At 40.0% G+C, this 19529-nt stretch overlaps 1 protein-coding gene across 1 annotated transcript in view; it reads right to left on the bottom strand.

Moving 5' to 3' along the window:
- LOC112238823 (ryanodine receptor 3-like) overlaps positions 1-19529 on the bottom strand; it is a gene marked incomplete at its 3' end in the record, with an annotated part of 89806 nt that overhangs the window by 3416 nt on the left and 66861 nt on the right. Inside the window, 11 exon segments of the mRNA XM_042300538.1 lie at positions 3788-3874; positions 6621-6786; positions 6905-7105; positions 7274-7437; positions 8349-8557; positions 9786-9960; positions 11580-11785; positions 12169-12313; positions 12562-12721; positions 13340-13423; positions 19030-19133. Coding sequence (XP_042156472.1) covers positions 3788-3874; positions 6621-6786; positions 6905-7105; positions 7274-7437; positions 8349-8557; positions 9786-9960; positions 11580-11785; positions 12169-12313; positions 12562-12721; positions 13340-13423; positions 19030-19133 — 1701 coding nt within the window.

The following is a 19529-nucleotide window of genomic DNA, read 5'->3' as shown; positions in this document are numbered from 1 at the left end:
AGTAGTAGACTGGATATAGTAGTAGACTGGTTATAGTAGTAGACTGGATAGTAGTAGACTGGTTATAGTAGTAGACTGGTTATAGTAGTAGACTGGTTATAGTGGTAGACTGGATATAGCAGCAGACTGGCTATAGTAGCAGACTGGCTACAGTAGCAGACTGGCTAAAGTTGCAGACATGATATAGTAGCAGACTGGTTATAGTAGTAGACTGGCTATAGTAGTAGACTGGTTATAGTAGTAGACTGGTTATAGTGGTAGACTGGATATAGCAGCAGACTGGCTATAGTAGCAGACTGGCTAAAGTTGCAGACTGGCTATAGTAGCAGACTGGCTAAAGTTGCAGACATGATATAGTAGTAGACTGGTTATAGTAGTAGACTGGTTATAGTGGTAGACTGGATATAGCAGCAGACTGGCTATAGTAGACAGACTGGCTAGTAGCAGACTGGCTAAAGTTGCAGACTGATATAGTAGCAGACTGGTTATAGTAGTAGACTGGCTATAGTAGTAGACTGGTTATAGTAGTAGAGACTGGTTATAGTGGTAGACTGGATATAGCAGCAGACTGGCTATAGTAGCAGACTGGCTAAAGTAGCAGACTGGCTATAGTAGCAGACTGGCTAAAGTTGCAGACATGATATAGTAGCAGACTGGTTATAGTAGTAGACTGGTTATAGTAGTAGACTGGTTATAGTAGTAGACTGGATATAGTAGTAGACTGGATATAGTAGTAGACTGGTTATAGTAGTAGACTGGATATAGTAGTAGACTGGATATAGTAGTAGACTGGATATAGTAGTAGACTGGATATAGTAGTAGACTGGCTATAGTAGTAGACTGGTTATAGTAGTAGACTGGTTATAGTAGTAGACTGGATATAGTAGTAGACTGGATATAGTAGTAGACTGGATATAGTAGTAGACTGGTTATAGTAGTAGACTGGATATAGTAGACTGGTTATAGTAGTAGACTGGTTATAGTAGTAGACTGGTTATAGTGGTAGACTGGATATAGCAGCAGACTGGCTATAGTAGCAGACTGGCTACAGTAGCAGACTGGCTAAAGTTGCAGACATGATATAGTAGCAGACTGGTTATAGTAGTAGACTGGCTATAGTAGTAGACTGGTTATAGTAGTAGACTGGTTATAGTAGTAGACTGGATATAGTAGTAGACTGGATATAGTAGTAGACTGGTTATAGTAGTAGACTGGATATAGTAGACTGGTTATAGTAGTAGACTGGTTATAGTAGTAGACTGGTTATAGTGGTAGACTGGATATAGCAGCAGACTGGCTATAGTAGCAGACTGGCTACAGTAGCAGACTGGCTAAAGTTGCAGACTGGCTATAGTAGCAGACTGGCTAAAGTTGCAGACTGGCTATAGTAGCAGACTGGCTAAAGTTGCAGACTGGCTATAGTAGGAGACTGGCTATATTTGTAGACTGGTTATAGTAGTAGACTGGTTATAGTAGCAGACTGGCTAAAGTTGCAGACTGGCTATAGTAGTAGACTGGCTATATTTGTAGACTGGTTATAGTAGTAGACTGGCTATAGTAGCAGACTGGTTATAGTAGCAGACTGGCTATAGTAGTAGACTGGCTATAGTTGCAGACTGGTTATAGTAGTAGACTGGCTAAAGTTGCAGACTGGCAAAAGTAGCAGACTGGCTATAGTAGCAGACTGGCTACAGTAGCAGATTGGCTACAGTAGTAGACTGGTTATAGTAGCAGACTGGCTAAAGTTGCAGACTGGCTATAGTAGCAGACTGGCTAAAGTTGCAGACTGGCTATAGTAGTAGACTGGCTATATTTGTAGACTGGTTATAGTAGAAGACTGCCTATAGTAGTAGACTGGTTATAGTAACAGACTGGCTATGTTTGCAGACTGGCTATAGTAGCAGACTGGCTATAGTAGCAGACATGATATAGTAGCAGACTGGTTATAGTAGTAGACTGGTTATAGTAGTAGACTGGTTATAGTAGTAGACTGGCTAAAGTTGCAGACATGATATAGTAGCAGACTGGTTATAGTAGTAGACTGGTTATAGTAGTAGACTGGTTATAGTAGTAGACTGGCTAAAGTTGCAGACATGATATAGTAGCAGACTGGTTATAGTAGTAGACTGGTTATAGTAGCAGACTGGCTAAAGTTGCAGACATGATATAGTAGTAGACTGGTTATAGTAGTAGACTGGTTATAGTAGTAGACTGGATATAGTAGTAGACTGGATATAGTAGTAGACTGGTTATAGTAGTAGACTGGATATAGTAGACTGGTTATAGTAGTAGACTGGTTATAGTAGTAGACTGGTTATAGTGGTAGACTGGATATAGCAGCAGACTGGCTATAGTAGCAGACTGGCTACAGTAGCAGACTGGCTAAAGTTGCAGACATGATATAGTAGCAGACTGGTTATAGTAGTAGACTGGCTATAGTAGTAGACTGGTTATAGTAGTAGACTGGTTATAGTGGTAGACTGGATATAGCAGCAGACTGGCTATAGTAGCAGACTGGCTAAAGTTGCAGACTGGCTATAGTAGTAGACTGCCTAAAGTTGCAGACTGGCTATAGTAGGAGACTGGCTATATTTGCAGACAGGTTACAGTTGCAGACTGGCAAAAGTAGCAGAGTAGCTATAGTAGCAGACTGGCTAAAGTTGCAGACTGGCTATAGTAGTAGACTGGCTATATTTGTAGACTGGTTATAGTAGTAGACTGCCTAGAGTAGTAGACTGGTTATAGTAACAGACTGGCTATATTTGCAGACAGGTTACAGTTGCAGACTGGCAAAAGTAGCAGAGTAGCTATAGTAGCAGAGTGGCTATAGTAGCAGACTGGCTATAGTAGCAGACTGGCTACAGTAGCAGATTGGCTAAAGTAGTAGACTGGCTATAGTAGGAGACTGGCTATATTTGTAGACTGGTTATAGTAGTAGACTGGTTATAGTAGCAGACTGGCTAAAGTTGCAGACTGGCTATAGTAGCAGACTGGCTAAAGTTGCAGACTGGCTATAGTAGTAGACTGGCTATATTTGTAGACTGGTTATAGTAGTAGACTGCCTAGAGTAGTAGACTGGTTATAGTAACAGACTGGCTATATTTGCAGACAGGTTACAGTTGCAGACTGGCAAAAGTAGCAGAGTAGCTATAGTAGCAGAGTGGCTATAGTAGCAGACTGGCTATAGTAGCAGACTGGCTACAGTAGCAGATTGGCTACAGTAGTAGACTGGCTACAGTAGCAGACTGGCTACAGTAGCAGATTGGCTACAGTAGTAGACTGGCTACAGTAGCAGATTGACTACAGTAGTAGACTGGCTATAGTAGCAGACTGGCTATAGTAGTAGACTGCCTAGAGTAGTAGACTGGTTATAGTAACAGACTGGCTATATTTGCAGACAGGTTACAGTTGCAGACTGGCAAAAGTAGCAGAGTAGCTATAGTAGCAGAGTGGCTATAGTAGCAGACTGGCTATAGTAGCAGACTGGCTACAGTAGCAGATTGGCTACAGTAGTAGACTGGCTACAGTAGCAGACTGGCTACAGTAGCAGATTGGCTACAGTAGTAGACTGGCTACAGTAGCAGATTGGCTACAGTAGTAGACTGGCTATAGTAGCAGACTGGCTACAGTAGTAGACTGGCTACAGTAGCAGACTGGCTACAGTAGTAGACTGGCTACAGTAGCAGACTGGCTACAGTAGCAGACTGGCTATAGTAGCAAACGGGATATAGTAGTAGACTGGCAATAGTAGTAGACTGGATATAATAGTAGACTGGGGGACACCAACCTTGATCTTGACAAACTCAAACTGGAAGAGGTTGGTGCTGGTGGGACGCACAAACACAGCAGGGAACAGCTTGGTGTTGGACTCCACCTAAACACAAGAATATACACACAATCATTACCTCAAGAACAACATCAACAGCCTATAGACACACAACACTAAATCTCACATCATTACAATATATCAACCACCTAGACATACAGGACTAAAGGACAACAAGTCAACCACCTGCTTAGAGTCAATCACACATCAGCAACTCTAAAAGGTATGGTTACTAAATTGAGTTGCACTAGATACACTTGATATGACTTCAGGACCATGCTAACCATCTGTTCACCATCCAGAACACATACTCAACAACACTTCAGGGGATTGATGCTAGTGTTATTTTCACCTTTGAGTTCTAGAACCCTCTAAATTGTCAAGGTGGAACACACAGCATTCTAAGTATGATTTCATCTATATGGTAAACATGCGTCTGTCCCAATTGGACCCCTATTCCCTATATAGTGCACTTCTTTCGACCAGGGCCCACAAGGCTCATTTGGGACACATTTTTTGTATTTTAAGAGATGTTTCTTGATACCCTGCAGATAATTACACAGCCGTCACAACTCATCTTCCTCTGGTGGTCTGCGTTGGGGGAAGGACAGACACAGTTCTCACTCTAAGTAAATACATCTGTTGGGGGGTTCGGGTAAAAGATCATTGATGTTTGGGCCATCTTGGTTTGCATTCAGACAGCCGACTGATTAGTTCGGTTTTTTAAACTGCCCCTCTGATGCCTATCTGACCATCACACAGTGTATCAATGCCAGCTATCAGCAGAGACTCTCTGTGACCCAAATGCCACCCTATTCCCAATACCAGAGCCTGGTCAAAAGTAGTGCACTATATTGGGAATAAGGGGCCATTAGGGACACAGATAGAGACTTGGACAGGGGGCCAGGCCATGAATCAGACAGTGAATCAATGCCAGGCAGCCATCAGACAACAGACAGAAAAAAAAAATTATATATATATATATATATATATACAGTATATATGGAGAGATAGATAGTTAGAGAGAGATAGAAAGAAAGAGGCAATTACCCCCCCAAAATTGAAAAGAAATAAAGATTTTGAAACGAAAAAAGAAAATAAGAAAATCTAATATTTATTGGGAAAAACCCCTTTTTGCCAAATTAGCTGCAGAATATGTTGTCTCCAAACTTTTGGCCACGACTGTATTGTCCTGTTAATAGTTATTACTCATTGAATATTATCATTTTATTATCTATCTGCGTCATCATTGATTTGATGTGTCTATATGTTTGCGTAAACTATGTGAAATGGCTGGCGAGTTAGTGGTGCGCGCTAGTGGCATTTCAATCGGTGACGTCACTCTCTCTCAGACCTTGAAGTAGTTGTTCCCATTTCTCTGCATGTGCCACGGCTTTTGTGGTGCAATAATAACAATGCTTCTAAGGGTGACTGTTGTCGATGTGTTCAGAGGGTGGTTCAAGCCTCGGTTAGGGCAAGAAGAGGGACAGAAGAACATTGTTACATTTGCTCTGGCAACACCTTCAATGCCAATAAATCCACTTGAATAGAGAGAGAGAGAGAGAGAGAGAGAGAGAGAGAGAGAGAGAGAGAGAGAGAGAGAGAGAGAGAGAGAGGAGAGAGAGAGAGAGAGAGAGAGAGAGAGAGAGAGAGAGAGAGAGAGAGAGAGAGAGAGAGAGAGAGAGAGAGAGAGAGAGAGAGAGAGAGAGAGAGAGAGAGAGAGAGAGAGAGAGAGAGAGAGAGAGAGAGAGAGAGAGAGAGAGAGAGAGAGAGAGAGAGAGAGAGAGAGAGAGAGAGAGAGAGAGAGAGAGAGAGAGAGAGAGAGAGAGAGAGAGAGAGAGAGAGAGAGAGAGAGAGAGAGAGAGAGAGAGAGAGAGAGAGAGAGAGAGAGAGAGAGAGAGAGAGAGAGAGGGAGAGAGGGAGAGAGAGAGAGAGGAGAGAGAGAGAGAGAGAGAGAGAGAGAGAGAGAGAGAGAGAGAGAGAGAGAGAGAGAGAGAGAGAGGAGAGAGAGACAAAGGAAAGATAGTCTGGTGGCTGGACCTGTGATGTAGTGAGTGAAGATTAAAGCTTCTCATCAGAGTAAAAGCCTACTTTATTTCCTTAGAGAGGGACAATTATTCTATCCTTTAATAGCCAATTCACTTCACAGTCTGAGGAAGAAGAGGAGGTCCCTGGGCTGGGACTCTACTTTGTACTTCACACAATTGGGTTATCAGCTAACGTGAATCCAATGTGAGAACTAAACCGTTGAGTCCGGACTACATGGAATTCCAGAAAAAACCCTGAGAATTGGAGTTGCATATGCCTACTGTGTAATGTGTATGGTGAATGCAGTAGGCCTACCTACTCTACTGTAATCTATATGGTGAATGCAGTACCATTACTTACTGTACTGTAATCTATATGGAAAATACAGTGGGTCTACCTACTGTACTGTAATCTATATGGTGAATGTAGTGGGTCTACCTACTGTAGTGTAATCTATATGGTGAATGCAGTAGCATTACTTACTGTACTGTAATCTATATGGTGATTACAGTAAGTAATGCTACTGTAATCTATATGGTGAATGCAGTAGCATTACTTACTGTACTGTAATCTATATGGTGAATGCAGTAGGTCTACCTACTGTACTGTAATCTATATGGTGAATGCAGTAGGTCTACCTACTGTAATGTAATCTATATGGTGAATGCAGTAAGTCTACCTACTCTACTGTAATCTATATGGTGAATGCAGTAGGTCTACCTACTGTAATATAATTTTAACTGGATGTTGAATGGATTAGGCCTACCTCATAGGTGGTTGCCAGCTCCTTGCCATTGGCTGTGAAGGAGAGAAAGCCTGTTGCCAGGTCAACGAGACAGCCAATCTCCAGGTCGATGTTAGACCGGGATGAGGAGTGGGAGGAGCCGACAACATCTCCAGCACACACCATGTAGCAGTTACTCCTTCGAACACTGTAATGGACAGACAGGGTGGGATAGAGTTAAAACAGGGAGGGAGGGACTGAGTGAGTGAGTGGGTGAGTGAGTGAGTGGATGGTGTCAACTCTCCAGTTAAAAAGCTAGAACATGCCTCTCGTGGACGCGTCCTCTCTCGTCTCCCAGAGTTACGGTAACCGTGCGTGTCTTGTTAAGGCTGAATTGTTTGCTATGATAATGGTAGTCAGGGGTTACCCAGCCAACCCACACCGATGCTGGGTCCTGGCCAGCAAACACCCTCACTGAGTGATAATACGTTGTAATGCTGCCATAATCGTCTTCCTTTGGAGGCTGACTGCAAAAGGAAAAGCACCAGGTAAAATCAACCATATGTTATCAGGTCCCAGTTCACAATAAGTGAGTGTGTAAAATATTATTATATTGACTGATAGATTGATATCTATGGCCTTGGTTGAAAGCAATATGTGTGTTTCTACATGAGTGTTTCTACAATGTTTCTGACCTGAGTTTCTGAGACTCGTCAAGATTGATATGAGGAGCGTTGAGCTCTACAGGCATGCTCAGTCTGCAGTACAGCATGTCACTGTTGCTCTGCTGGGTCCCAAACGTCTTGTGGGTCACCTTCAGGCACGGAGGGTTGTCCACTGTCCCATCTATCCTTGTCACCTGGGGACAACAAAATCACATTCAGAGAGGAAGAGGCGTCACAATCAGAGAGGAGGAGCAGTCACAATCACATTCAGAGGGGAGGAGCAGTCATAATCATATTCAGAGAGGAGGAACAGTCACATTCAGAGACGATGAGCAGTCACAATCATATTCAGAGAGGAGGAGCAGTCACAATCATATTCAGAGAGGAGGAGCAGTCACATTCAGAGACGATGAGCAGTCACAATCACATTCAGAGAGGAGATGAGTCACATTCATATCCAGAGAGGAAGAGCAGTCAAATTCAGAGAGGAGGAACAGTCACATTCAGAGACGAGGAGCAGTCACAATCATATCCAGAGAGGAAGAGAAGTCACATTCAGAGACGAGGAGCAGTCACAATCATATCCAGAGAGGAAGAGAAGTCACATTCAGAGAGGAGGAGCAGTCACAATCATATTCAGAGAGGAGGAGCAGTCACAATCACATTCAGAGAGGAGGAGCAGTCACAATCACATTCAGAGAGGAAGAGCAGTCACAATCACATTCAGAGAGGAGGAGCAGTCACATTCACAATCAGAGGGGATAAGCAGTCACAATCACATTCAGAGAGGAGGAGCAGTCACAATCACATTCAGAGGGGAGGAGCAGTCACAATCATATTCAGAGAGGAGGAGCAGTCATAATCACATTCAGAGACGAGGAGCAGTCATAATCACATTCAGAGAGGAGGAGCAGTCACATTCACAATCAGAGGGGATAAGCAGTCACATTCATATGGAGAAGAGAATGATTAGCACTCAGAACCAGGTAGGGAACTTTATGTTTGTCACTAGCCAAACTGATTTGCTTCAAGATGTCAGGCTTTAGTGGAGATTGTTCAACATCAGGCCCCTGGGTAATCAGGCCACTAAATATTAAAACGGTACCTCGATGTGGTTGTGGTCTTTGGGGATGTTGACGAAGGTAGGCAGGCGTTTGCTGAACCACATGGTGACCTCTCTGTTCATGTTGACGGCGAAGGGTTCGAAGCCTTCCTGCAGGCCACACGTGGTGTAGTACTTAAAGGTGCTGGCGTCCTTCCCCAGGTTCATACGGCCAATCTCAGACTGGGCCAGACAACACACTGGGATGAATCCTGGAGGAATTAGAGGTCATAGGTTAGAGGTTTATCTGGGACTGGGCCAGACAACACACTGGGATGAAGCCTGGAAATCATAGATGTCAGAGGTTAGAGGTTAACATATGTTTCTGGAAAGGAACTAATCTGATGCCTCAACCCAAAAGCAATTAACTTCGCAAAAATACCCATTATTTGGAAAGCATTCTGTTACACTGCACTCCCTAGATTCTAGAATATTGGAGAAGGAACTTCATTTGGAACACAGCAATCGATATGATTTACATTAAGTAACCGTGTGTTTCCTCCAACAGCAACACCAGAAATGACTGATTTCCCCATTGCTTTGCGGCTTTATGTTCCATATGCTCTGCATCGCCGTTTTCTAAGAAAAGAGATTTAAACCTCGAGAGGTTACCATTCTGGTAAAGCACATTTTCAATACATGGATAAATAAACACATTTCACAATGCAAAGCCAATTTATGTGAAAACGGACAATAAAACAGTTTATTTTATATTGATGAATACATGAAGTTAGTTTAGGAAGGATGAACCTCAATCTCCAATTTTCCTAGAGGAAAAATGAGACTATTACAATCTTCCAAGTTAAGACTAAGGAAGGAAAAATATAAACTCACCATCATCAGTCTGGAAGTCAACTAAGCAGAGCTCTGATCCCTTGTAAAGATATACTCACCATCATCTGTCTGGAAGTCAACTAAGCAGAGCTCGGATCCCTTGTAAAGATAAACTCACCATCATCTGTCTGGAAGTCAACGGTCTGGAAGTCAACTAAGCAGAGCTCTGATCCCTTGTAAAGATAAACTCACCATCATCTGTCTGGAAGTCATCGGTCTGGAAGTCAACTAAGCAGAGCTCTGATCCCTTGTAAAGATAAACTCACCATCATCTGTCTGGAAGTCATCAGTCTGGAAGTCAACTAAGCAGAGCTCGGATCCCTTGTAAAGATAAACTCACCATCATCTGTCTGGAAGTCATCGGTCTGGAAGTCAACTAAGCAGAGCTCGGATCCCTTGTAAAGATAAACTCACCATCATCTGTCTGGAAGTCATCGGTCTGGAAGTCAACTAAGCAGAGCTCGGATCCCTTCTAAAGATAAACTCACCATCATCTGTCTGGAAGTCAACTAAGCAGAGCTTGGATCCCTTGTAAAGATAATCTCACCATCATCTGTCTAGAAGTCAACGAAGCAGAGCTCAGATCCCTTCTAAAGATAATCTCACCATCATCTGTCTCGAAGTCAACGAAGCAGAGCTCGGATCCCTTGTTAGTGATGAGTAGCTCTCCATTGAGGGTGAAGACCATAGACTTGTCCTCCATGTTGATCATGCAGCCCACCACGTCTCCCTTGTTCCATGACTGGCCGAAGAAACGTGCACCCATGTGCATTCGACGGCCCTGGGGGAACAAACAACAACACGTATTACTAACAACAACACATATTACAAACAACAACACGTGTTACTAACCCTAATGTAATATTCACCACTAAAACGTAAAGTTGATCAAGTGTACGATCAAGTGTACGATAATTTGCCTTGATACATGGCATACCATTTTTGGGGGATTTAGCCTATTTGTTGTTGACTTGTTTGGCAACAATATAACATTGCTGAATGCAGAATCAGTTAGGCGAGGTCTATACGCACATGATGACAAACGTAAACACTCAGTCACAACAAAGTTACAGACGTCCTTCCTAACTCAGTTGCCGGAGAGAAAGGAAACCGCTCAGGGAATATTTTATTCTCTACATGCTTCCTTCTTTTCACTCTGTCATTTAGCTTTCTTTTGGGGTTATCTACAATGTTGTTGATTTATCCTCAGATTTCTCCTATCACAGCCATTAAACTGGTGAAATCCCTGAGTAGTTTCTTTCCTCTCCGGCAACTGAGTTAATTAAGAAGAATGCCTAATTCTTTGTAGTGGATGGGTGTATTGATACACATTCCAAAGTGTAATTAATAACTTCACTATTCTCAAAGGGATATTCAATGTTTGCTTTTTAAATTTTATTTCTACCCATCTACCAATAGGTGCCCTTTGCGAGGCGTTGGAAAAACTCCCAGGTCTTTGTGGTTGAATCTGTGATTGAAATTCGCTGCTTGACTGAGGGACCTTACAGAAAATTGTATGTGTGGGGTACAAAGATTAGGTAGTCCTTAAAATATAATGTTAATATTATTGCCACCAGAGTGAGTCCATGCAATGTATTATGTGACTTGTTAAGCACATTTTCACTCACTGAACTTATTTAGGCCATAACAAAGGAGTTGAATACTTATTGACTCAAGACATTTCAGCTTTTCATTTTGTATTCATTTGTAAAAATGTCACTTTGACATTATGGGGTATTGTGTGTAGGCCAGTGACACAACATCGCAATTTAACCCATTTTAAATTCAAGCTGTAACACAACAACTTGTGAAAAGTTCAACGGGTTTGAATACTTTCTGAAGGCACTGTAGACTATAATAAACTGTAGACTATAATAAACTGTAGACTATAATAAACTGTAGACTATAATAAACTGTAGACTATAATAAACTGTAGACTATAATAAACTGTAGACTATAATAAACTGTAGACTATAATAAACTATAGACTATAATAAACTGTAGACTATAATAAACTGTAGACTATAATAAACTGTAGACTATAAACTAGACTATAATAAACTGTAGACTATAATAAACTGTAGACTATAATAAACTGTAGACTATAATAAACTGTAGACTATAATAAACTGTAGACTATAATAAACTGTAGACTATAATAAACTGTAGACTATAATAAACTGTAGACTATAATAAACTGTAGACTATAATAAACTGTAGACTATAATAAACTGTAGACTATAATAAACTGTAGACTATAATAAACTATAGACTATAATAAACTGCAGACTATAATAAACTGCAAACAGTATAAAAAGATAAGTTAACATAACATAAAAACAGATAAGATAAAAACAGATAAGATATATTATTTAAAGATACTAGGTGTTGTCTGTTTACCTTGTATCCATCGAAGATGTAGGCCTGGTCGTCCATGCCCAGGTCAAAGTCTGACCTACAGCCTGGTCTAGCCCAACCAACCCTCATGTCTCCTCCGGTCAGGGCCTCAAACTCAAAGTACCACTTCCCTGTCTTCACTGCATACGTCTGCTCTACGCGGAAGAACCGGATCGTCTCAATGCTCTGCCTCTCCACAATATGACAGGCTGGGGACACCAGGAAGAAGAAATTCAACCAATGAAAATGCTAAAGAGGCCCTCCACCTTTAAGTGTATATATGGGCCTAGCTCGAGAGATATCTTATAACTGTGGCAGTGCATTGAATCTGGCTCGAAGGACCATATCTATTGCAGTCAATTGAAGATTGACTGCAAAAGCATCCACAGAAATGACTGGGAAAAGGGGAAGGACACATTCAAGTGGGCAGTGATAAGGATTTCTTTATCTAACGGAATGAAAATGTACATTGATTGTGTAAAAAAGACCTGTACCGGTTTGCTTGCCCATGGCTTAGTTGCAGGATGGTACATGTGCATGACAAGATAACTTACTACCATACATTATATTGCTGCTACAGTCCTCTACTCACGTTCCTGGTCTGGGGGGTCGATGTTGTAGCCATATCCCACCAGGGTCCTGATTGCCTCTCTCAGACTGTCTCTGTTAGACTTCTTGGTTCTCTCGTCTAGTAAAGAGTACGGCACCAGACGAGGGTTTCGCCTGCTCTTCACGTCCTACAGAGAAATAACAAAAACAACAAAAAGTCAGCTCTGTCAGGGTTCTCTTGTTAAATGATGTTATATACCATCAACAATGGTATGTTACATGACAATCTAAATGCATAAAATGTATGCTATCAGAGCTCATCTGTTGATCTTATGCCTGACATACACCATTCATTCACTGGTCATGAGTTACTATGTATTTGCATTGAATTACAGTTACAATCTGTGATGATAGAGAGCTGGGCCAAAACATGCACCTGCTGAATGCCGTAGGTCCATCCTTGTTTGATCCTGTCCTTGGCCCAAACGTTGTGAGCGTTCTCCGCCAGTTTATCTACCAGAACCTCATGACCAGCCGTCAGTTTCTCCTCAGAAAGATCCAGTGGCGTTGGCTTGTACCCGTTAGACATCACATAGCTACATAAATACACAGGATATAGCTGTTAGACATCACATAGCTACACATATACACAGGAAATAGCCATTAGACATCACATAGCTACACATATACACAGGAAATAGCCATTAGACATCACATAGCTACACATATACACAGGAAATAGCCATTAGACATCACATAGCTACACATATACACAGGAAATAGCCATTAGACATCACAATGCTACATATATACACAGGATATAGCCATTAGACATCACACAGCTACATATATACACAGGATATCGCCATTAGACATCACATAGCTACATAAATACACAGGATATAGCCATTAGACATCACGCAGCTACATAAATACACAAGAAAATAGTAGGTTAACACAGTAGAAAGAAGCATTGAAGGAAAGTCTTCTTAGCCAAGCCTCAAATGTAGAGTTGTATAAGTGTCTCCAAGCCCAAGACAGTGTTCCTCTGATTTCCTAATGTCGCTCCGTATCACATTGTTTTGTTGACTGGTCATCTCAGAAATAATGACTTACACTGGGTACATTTCACCCCTAGAAACGACTGCGGGGTTGTACTACTGTAACTCATAATCAATCAATTAATCAATACTAGTAAAAACCACATGACTTACTCTTTGGGCAGTTTGACTTTCTTCAGATCGTCCTCGGCGTTAACGTTGGTCTGTGTCAGATGACATCCCAAAGCCAACAGGGTCCTGAGATACACAGAGAGCGACAGGGAACAGGAGTCATCGCTTTCAATGCATTACCCTCACCATCCTCTTCTTTTTTCTCTATATTTTTTCTAATGTAGACATTCGTAAGGTCCACAGACACCACCGTGAGGTGGAAGGGCTCTGACAGACAGACTTACACTCAGGCCAGGTGACATCACAGCACCTGCACTCACCTGGCACTATTCTGCAACATGTTCCACATTACTGTTTCCTGAGATCATCACCACTAACTTTTTTAAATGTATTTGTTTTGTATTGATTGTAATAACATTTCATATTTTTTTAAAGGTGTAAATCAACTTTCATATTGTAGATAGATTGTAGCTTCGATCACTGTAATTGTCTGGATCATTTCCAAACCCCCCAATATATCATAACCTTACAAAAGGTCAAAAACCTTACAAAGCCTGGAGGTGTGTTGGGTCATTGTCCTGTTGAAAAACAAATGATAGTCCCACTAAGCGCAAACCAGATGGGATGGCATATCGCTGCCAAATCCTGTGGTAGCCTTGCTGGTTAAGTGTACCTTGAATTCTAAATAAATCACTGACAGTGTCACCAGCAAAGCACCCCCACACCATCACACCTCCTCCTCCATGCTTCACGGTGGGAACCACACATGTGGAGATCATTCATTCACTCTGCATCTCACAAAGACACGTCGGTTGGAAACAAAAATCTCAAATTTGGACTCATCAGACCAAAGGACAGATTTCCACCGGTCTAATTTCCATTGCTCGTGTTTCTTGGCACAAGCAAGTCTCTTCTTCTTATTGGTGTCCTTTAGTAGTGGTTTCTTTGCAGAAATTCAACCTTGAAGGCCTGATTCACACAGTCTTCTCTGAACAGATGATGTTGAGATGTGTCTGTTACTTGAACTCTGTGAAGCATTTTTGGGGGCGGCAATTTCTGAGGTGTCGTTAACTCTAATTAACTGATCCTCTGCAGCAGTAACTCTGGGTCTTCCTTCCCTGTGGCGGTCCTCATGAGAGCCAGTTTCATCATAGCGATTGATGGTTTTTGCAACTTCACTTGAAGAAATGTTCAAAGTTCTTGAAATGTTTTGGATTGACTGACCTTCATGTGTTATAGTAATGATGGACTGCCATTTCACTTTGCTTATTTGAGCTTGCCATAATATGGACTTGGACTAGGGCTATCTTCTGTATACCACCCCTACCTTGTCACAACACAACTGATTGTCTCAAATGCTTAAAGAAGGAAAGAAATTCCACAAATTAATTTTTAAAGAGGCACACCTGTTAATTGAAATGCATTCCAGGTGTATACCTCATGAAGCTGGTTGAGAGAATGCCAAGAGTTTGCAAAGCTGTCATCAAGGCAAAGTGTGTATACTTTGAAGAATCTCAAATATAAAATATATTTTGATTTATGTAACACTTTTTTGGTTACTACATGATTCCATATGTGTTATTTCATAGTTTTGATGTCTTCACCATGTGGAAAATGTGAAAAATAGTAAAAATAAAGAAAAACCCTTGAATATATACAGTACTAGTCAAAAGTTTGGACACACCTACTCATTCAAGGGTTTTTCTTTATTTTTACTATTTTCCTCATTGTAGAATAATATATATATAAATAAATATATATATAATATATATATATGTATAAAATACATACATATAAATACATATACATATCTTAAAAAATATATATATTTTCCTTTATTACTTTATAACCCTGCCACCTCTCCCCTAATTGGATTAAACTATTGAGCAACAACACTTAGGCTTCTACTTCCAGTTTATTCATACTATCTACATTTTACAGACAATCTATTTTACAATAGTTATATTTTGTTCTTCTTCCTGTCCTTCTTCTAACCTCTCCCATCTATTGTTTTTACAAAAGTTCTGAACCTATATACGTTTTATGGACACAGTGTGTTTTACATGAGTTATCATGTTGTTATTAGTCTCACCCTTCAGCTCCATTCAACCCCTCCCATCTGTCTCTTAACACCATCCATATTGGATTTCTATTTGCCATGTATTTTTCAACTGTGCTGTGATGCTTCACAAAAGTTCTGAACCTTTCTATTCTCATAATTTCTACAGATGATAAATTAAAGATAAACCTTTTTTTGTTGCTAAAAGTATCATTATGTTATTGATTGATTGACCATGACTTTTCAGATCACCCAGTAGTGCTATCTGCACAGTTAGCTCCAGGTAAATGTTATCATGTTGATTGTAAATGCATTTGATGTGATCCAATAAAAACAATTGTTGACTATAAAAGCACCAGTAACTTTACTGTTACTCATGTGTGAGTGCTGCAGCTACTTCTTTCAGTAAATACTGATTCACATGAACTAAATACTGATTCACATGAACTAAATACTGATTCACATGAACTGAATACTGATTCACATGAACTAAATACTGATTCGCATGAACTGAATACTGATTCACATGAACTGAATACTGATTCACGTGAACTAAATACTGATTCGCATGAACTGAATACTGATTCGCATGAACTGAATACTGATTCGCATGAACTGAATACTGATTCAAATGAACTAAATACTGATTCACATGAACTAAATACTGATTCACATGAACTGAATACTGATTCACATGAACTAAATACTGATTCGCATGAACTAAATACTGATTCGCATGAACTGAATACTGATTCACATGAACTGAATACTGATTCACATGAACTAAATACTGATTCACATGAACTAAATACTGATTCACATGAACTGAATACTGATTCACATGAACTAAATACTGATTCACATGAACTAAATACTGATTCACATGAACTGAATACTGATTCACATGAACTGAATACTGATTCACATGAACTAAATACTGATTCACATGAACTAAATACTGATTCACATGAACTGAATACTGATTCATGAACTGAATACTGATTCACTAAATACTGATTCACATGAACTAAATACTGATTCACATGAACTGAATACTGATTCACATGAACTAAATACTGATTCGCATGAACTGAATATTCTGATTCATTCATGAACTGAATACTGATTCACATGAACTGAATACTGATTCACATGAACTAAATACTGATTCACATGAACTAAATACTGATTCACATGAACTGAATACTGATTCACTGATTCACAACTGAACTAAATACTGATTCGCATGAACTGAATACTGATTCACATGAACTGAATACTGATTCACATGAACTAAATACTGATTCATGAACTGAATACTGATTCACATGAACTGAATACTGATTCATGAACTGAATGATTCACTGAATACTGATTCACATGAACTGAATACTGATTCACATGAACTAAATACTGATTCACATGAACTAAATACTGATTCACATGAACTGAATACTGATTCACATGAACTAAATACTGATTCGCATGAACTGAATACTGATTCACATGAACTGAATACTGATTCACATGAACTGAATACTGATTCACATGAACTAAATACTGATTCACTGAACTTACTGATTCACATGAACTAAATGACACATGAACTTACTGATTCACATGAACTGAATACTGATACTGATTCACATGAACTAAATACTGATTCACATGAACTAAATACTGATTCACATGAACTAAATACTGATTCACATGAACTGAATACTGATTCACATGAACTAAATACTGATTCACATGAACTGAATACTGATTCACATGAACTAAATACTGATTCGCATGAACTGAATACTGATTCACATGAACTGAATACTGATTCGCATGAACTGAATACTGATTCACATGAACTAAATACTGATTCACATGAACTAAATACTGATTCACATGAACTGAATACTGATTCACATGAACTAAATACTGATTCGCATGAACTGAATACTGATTCACATGAACTGAATACTGATTCACATGAACTAAATACTGATTCGCATGAACTGAATACTGATTCGCATGAACTGAATACTGATTCGCATGAACTGAATACTGATTCAAATGAACTAAATACTGATTCACATGAACTAAATACTGATTCACATGAACTGAATACTGATTCACATGAACTAAATACTGATTCGCATGAACTAAATACTGATTCGCATGAACTGAATACTGATTCGCATGAACTGAATACTGATTCACATGAACTAAATACTGATTCACATGAACTAAATACTGATTCACATGAACTGAATACTGATTCACATGAACTAAATACTGATTCACATGAACTAAATACTGATTCGCATGAACTGAATACTGATTCGCATGAACTGAATACTGATTCACATGAACTAAATATTGATTCACATGAACTGAATACTGATTCACATGAACTGAATACTGATTCACATGAACTAAATACTGATTCACATGAACTGAATACTGATTCACATGAACTGAATACTGATTCACATGAACTGAATACTGATTCACATGAACTGCATCTGCGGGAGACACTTACCTCCCTCACTAGCTTTAAGCACCAGCTGTCAGAGCAGCTCACAGATCAATGAACCTGCACATTCTACCATTCCAGTGTTTAAATGCTATATTGTAATTACTTCTCCACCGCGGCCTATTTATTGCCGTACCTCCCTCATCCTACCTTATTTGCACATTTGCTGTATATCGAGTTTTTCTACTGATTTATTGGTTATATGATTGTTTATTCCGTGTGTAACTCTGTGTTGTTGTATGTGTCGAACTGCTTTGCTTTATCTTGGCCAGGTCGCACTTGCAAATGAGAACTTGTTCTCAACTAGCCTTCCTGGTTAAATAAAGGTGTTCTCAACTAGCCTACCTGGTTAAATAAAGGTGTTCTCAACTAGCCTTCCTGGTTAAATAAAGGTGTTCTCAACTAGCCTACCTGGTTAAATAAAGGTGTTCTCAACTAGCCTTCCTGGTTAAATAAAGGTGTTCTCAACTAGCCTACCTGGTTAAATAAAGGTGTTCTCAACTAGCCTTCCTGGTTAAATAAAGGTGATCTCAACTAGCCTTCCTGGTTAAATAAAGGTGTTCTCAACTAGCCTACCTGGTTAAATAAAGGTGTTCTCAACTAGCCTTCCTGGTTAAATAAAGGTGAAATAAAAACAATAACAAAATCTGAGCTGTATGAGAACGATATTAAAGAAACTAGCTGCATCTAATGACCAAGGTCTCCTGAGTGAAACCATTGATACATTTTTTAATTTTTTAAATTCTCCTTTATTTAACCAGGTAGGCCACTTGAGAACAAGTTCTCATTTGCAACTGGGACCTGGCCAAGATAAAGCATAGCAGTGTGAACAGACAACAACACAGAGTTACACATGGAAAAAGAACCAGAGCCTAGTATTCCACCTAAACAGGGAGTCATCATCTCCCCCTTGACAGCGTCATCACACAAGCATTCCTCATAAAGACATTTCCTGGTACGAAATGTATGAAACATCCTCTTAGTCAAACACGTCTATCAATCAAAGATGTATGTGTGGAAGATGTAGGTACTGGAATGGCAGTTTGGTTGTCATCAGTGGCTTCTCTTTTCCCTGTAATTGGATGGAATGAGTCATGTGATACAGTATGCATACGTGTTTAGGATATTAGCCTAGCTACTCACTTTAGTGTTTCGCTAGACATCTGCAGGTTATAGTTCCTCTCAGTTTCAGGCAGCTTGGTGAAATCCACCAGGCAGGGGTGCTGCCTCTTGTTGTCATCTCGAAACTGAGGGAGAGAGGAGAGGTCATTTAGCACGGTCACGTATGGACACACAAACTGATATCACTCTCTGTCTGCAACTATTGACCAAAAACTTCCAACGATGCATTTCATAACAACTAGAAGAAACTAGTAGAAATCTAAATCACAGAAGCACCATAGTATATATTCCTCAAATATGCTAATGACAATAGGCTACACAGGCTCGGCACAGAACGAGAGTCCTTACTAAGAAACGTATTCAGCTCTCTGTGTTTACTGAATCAGAGCAACACTATATTTGTACTGCTGCTTATATGTATTTCTCTAGGTTAACTCGAACAGCTGTCTGTAGAGTAATTGAGCAAGAGAATATGCTACATTTAGTGGGGCCACTCAGACCTGGGTTCAAATACTATTTGA

Source organism: Oncorhynchus tshawytscha, linkage group LG18 (assembly GCF_018296145.1).
Source record: "Oncorhynchus tshawytscha isolate Ot180627B linkage group LG18, Otsh_v2.0, whole genome shotgun sequence".
Classification (NCBI taxonomy): Eukaryota; Metazoa; Chordata; class Actinopteri; order Salmoniformes; family Salmonidae; genus Oncorhynchus; species Oncorhynchus tshawytscha.
Note: the sequence above shows the minus strand (reverse complement) of the source record. Positions and strands in the feature narration are given on the sequence as shown.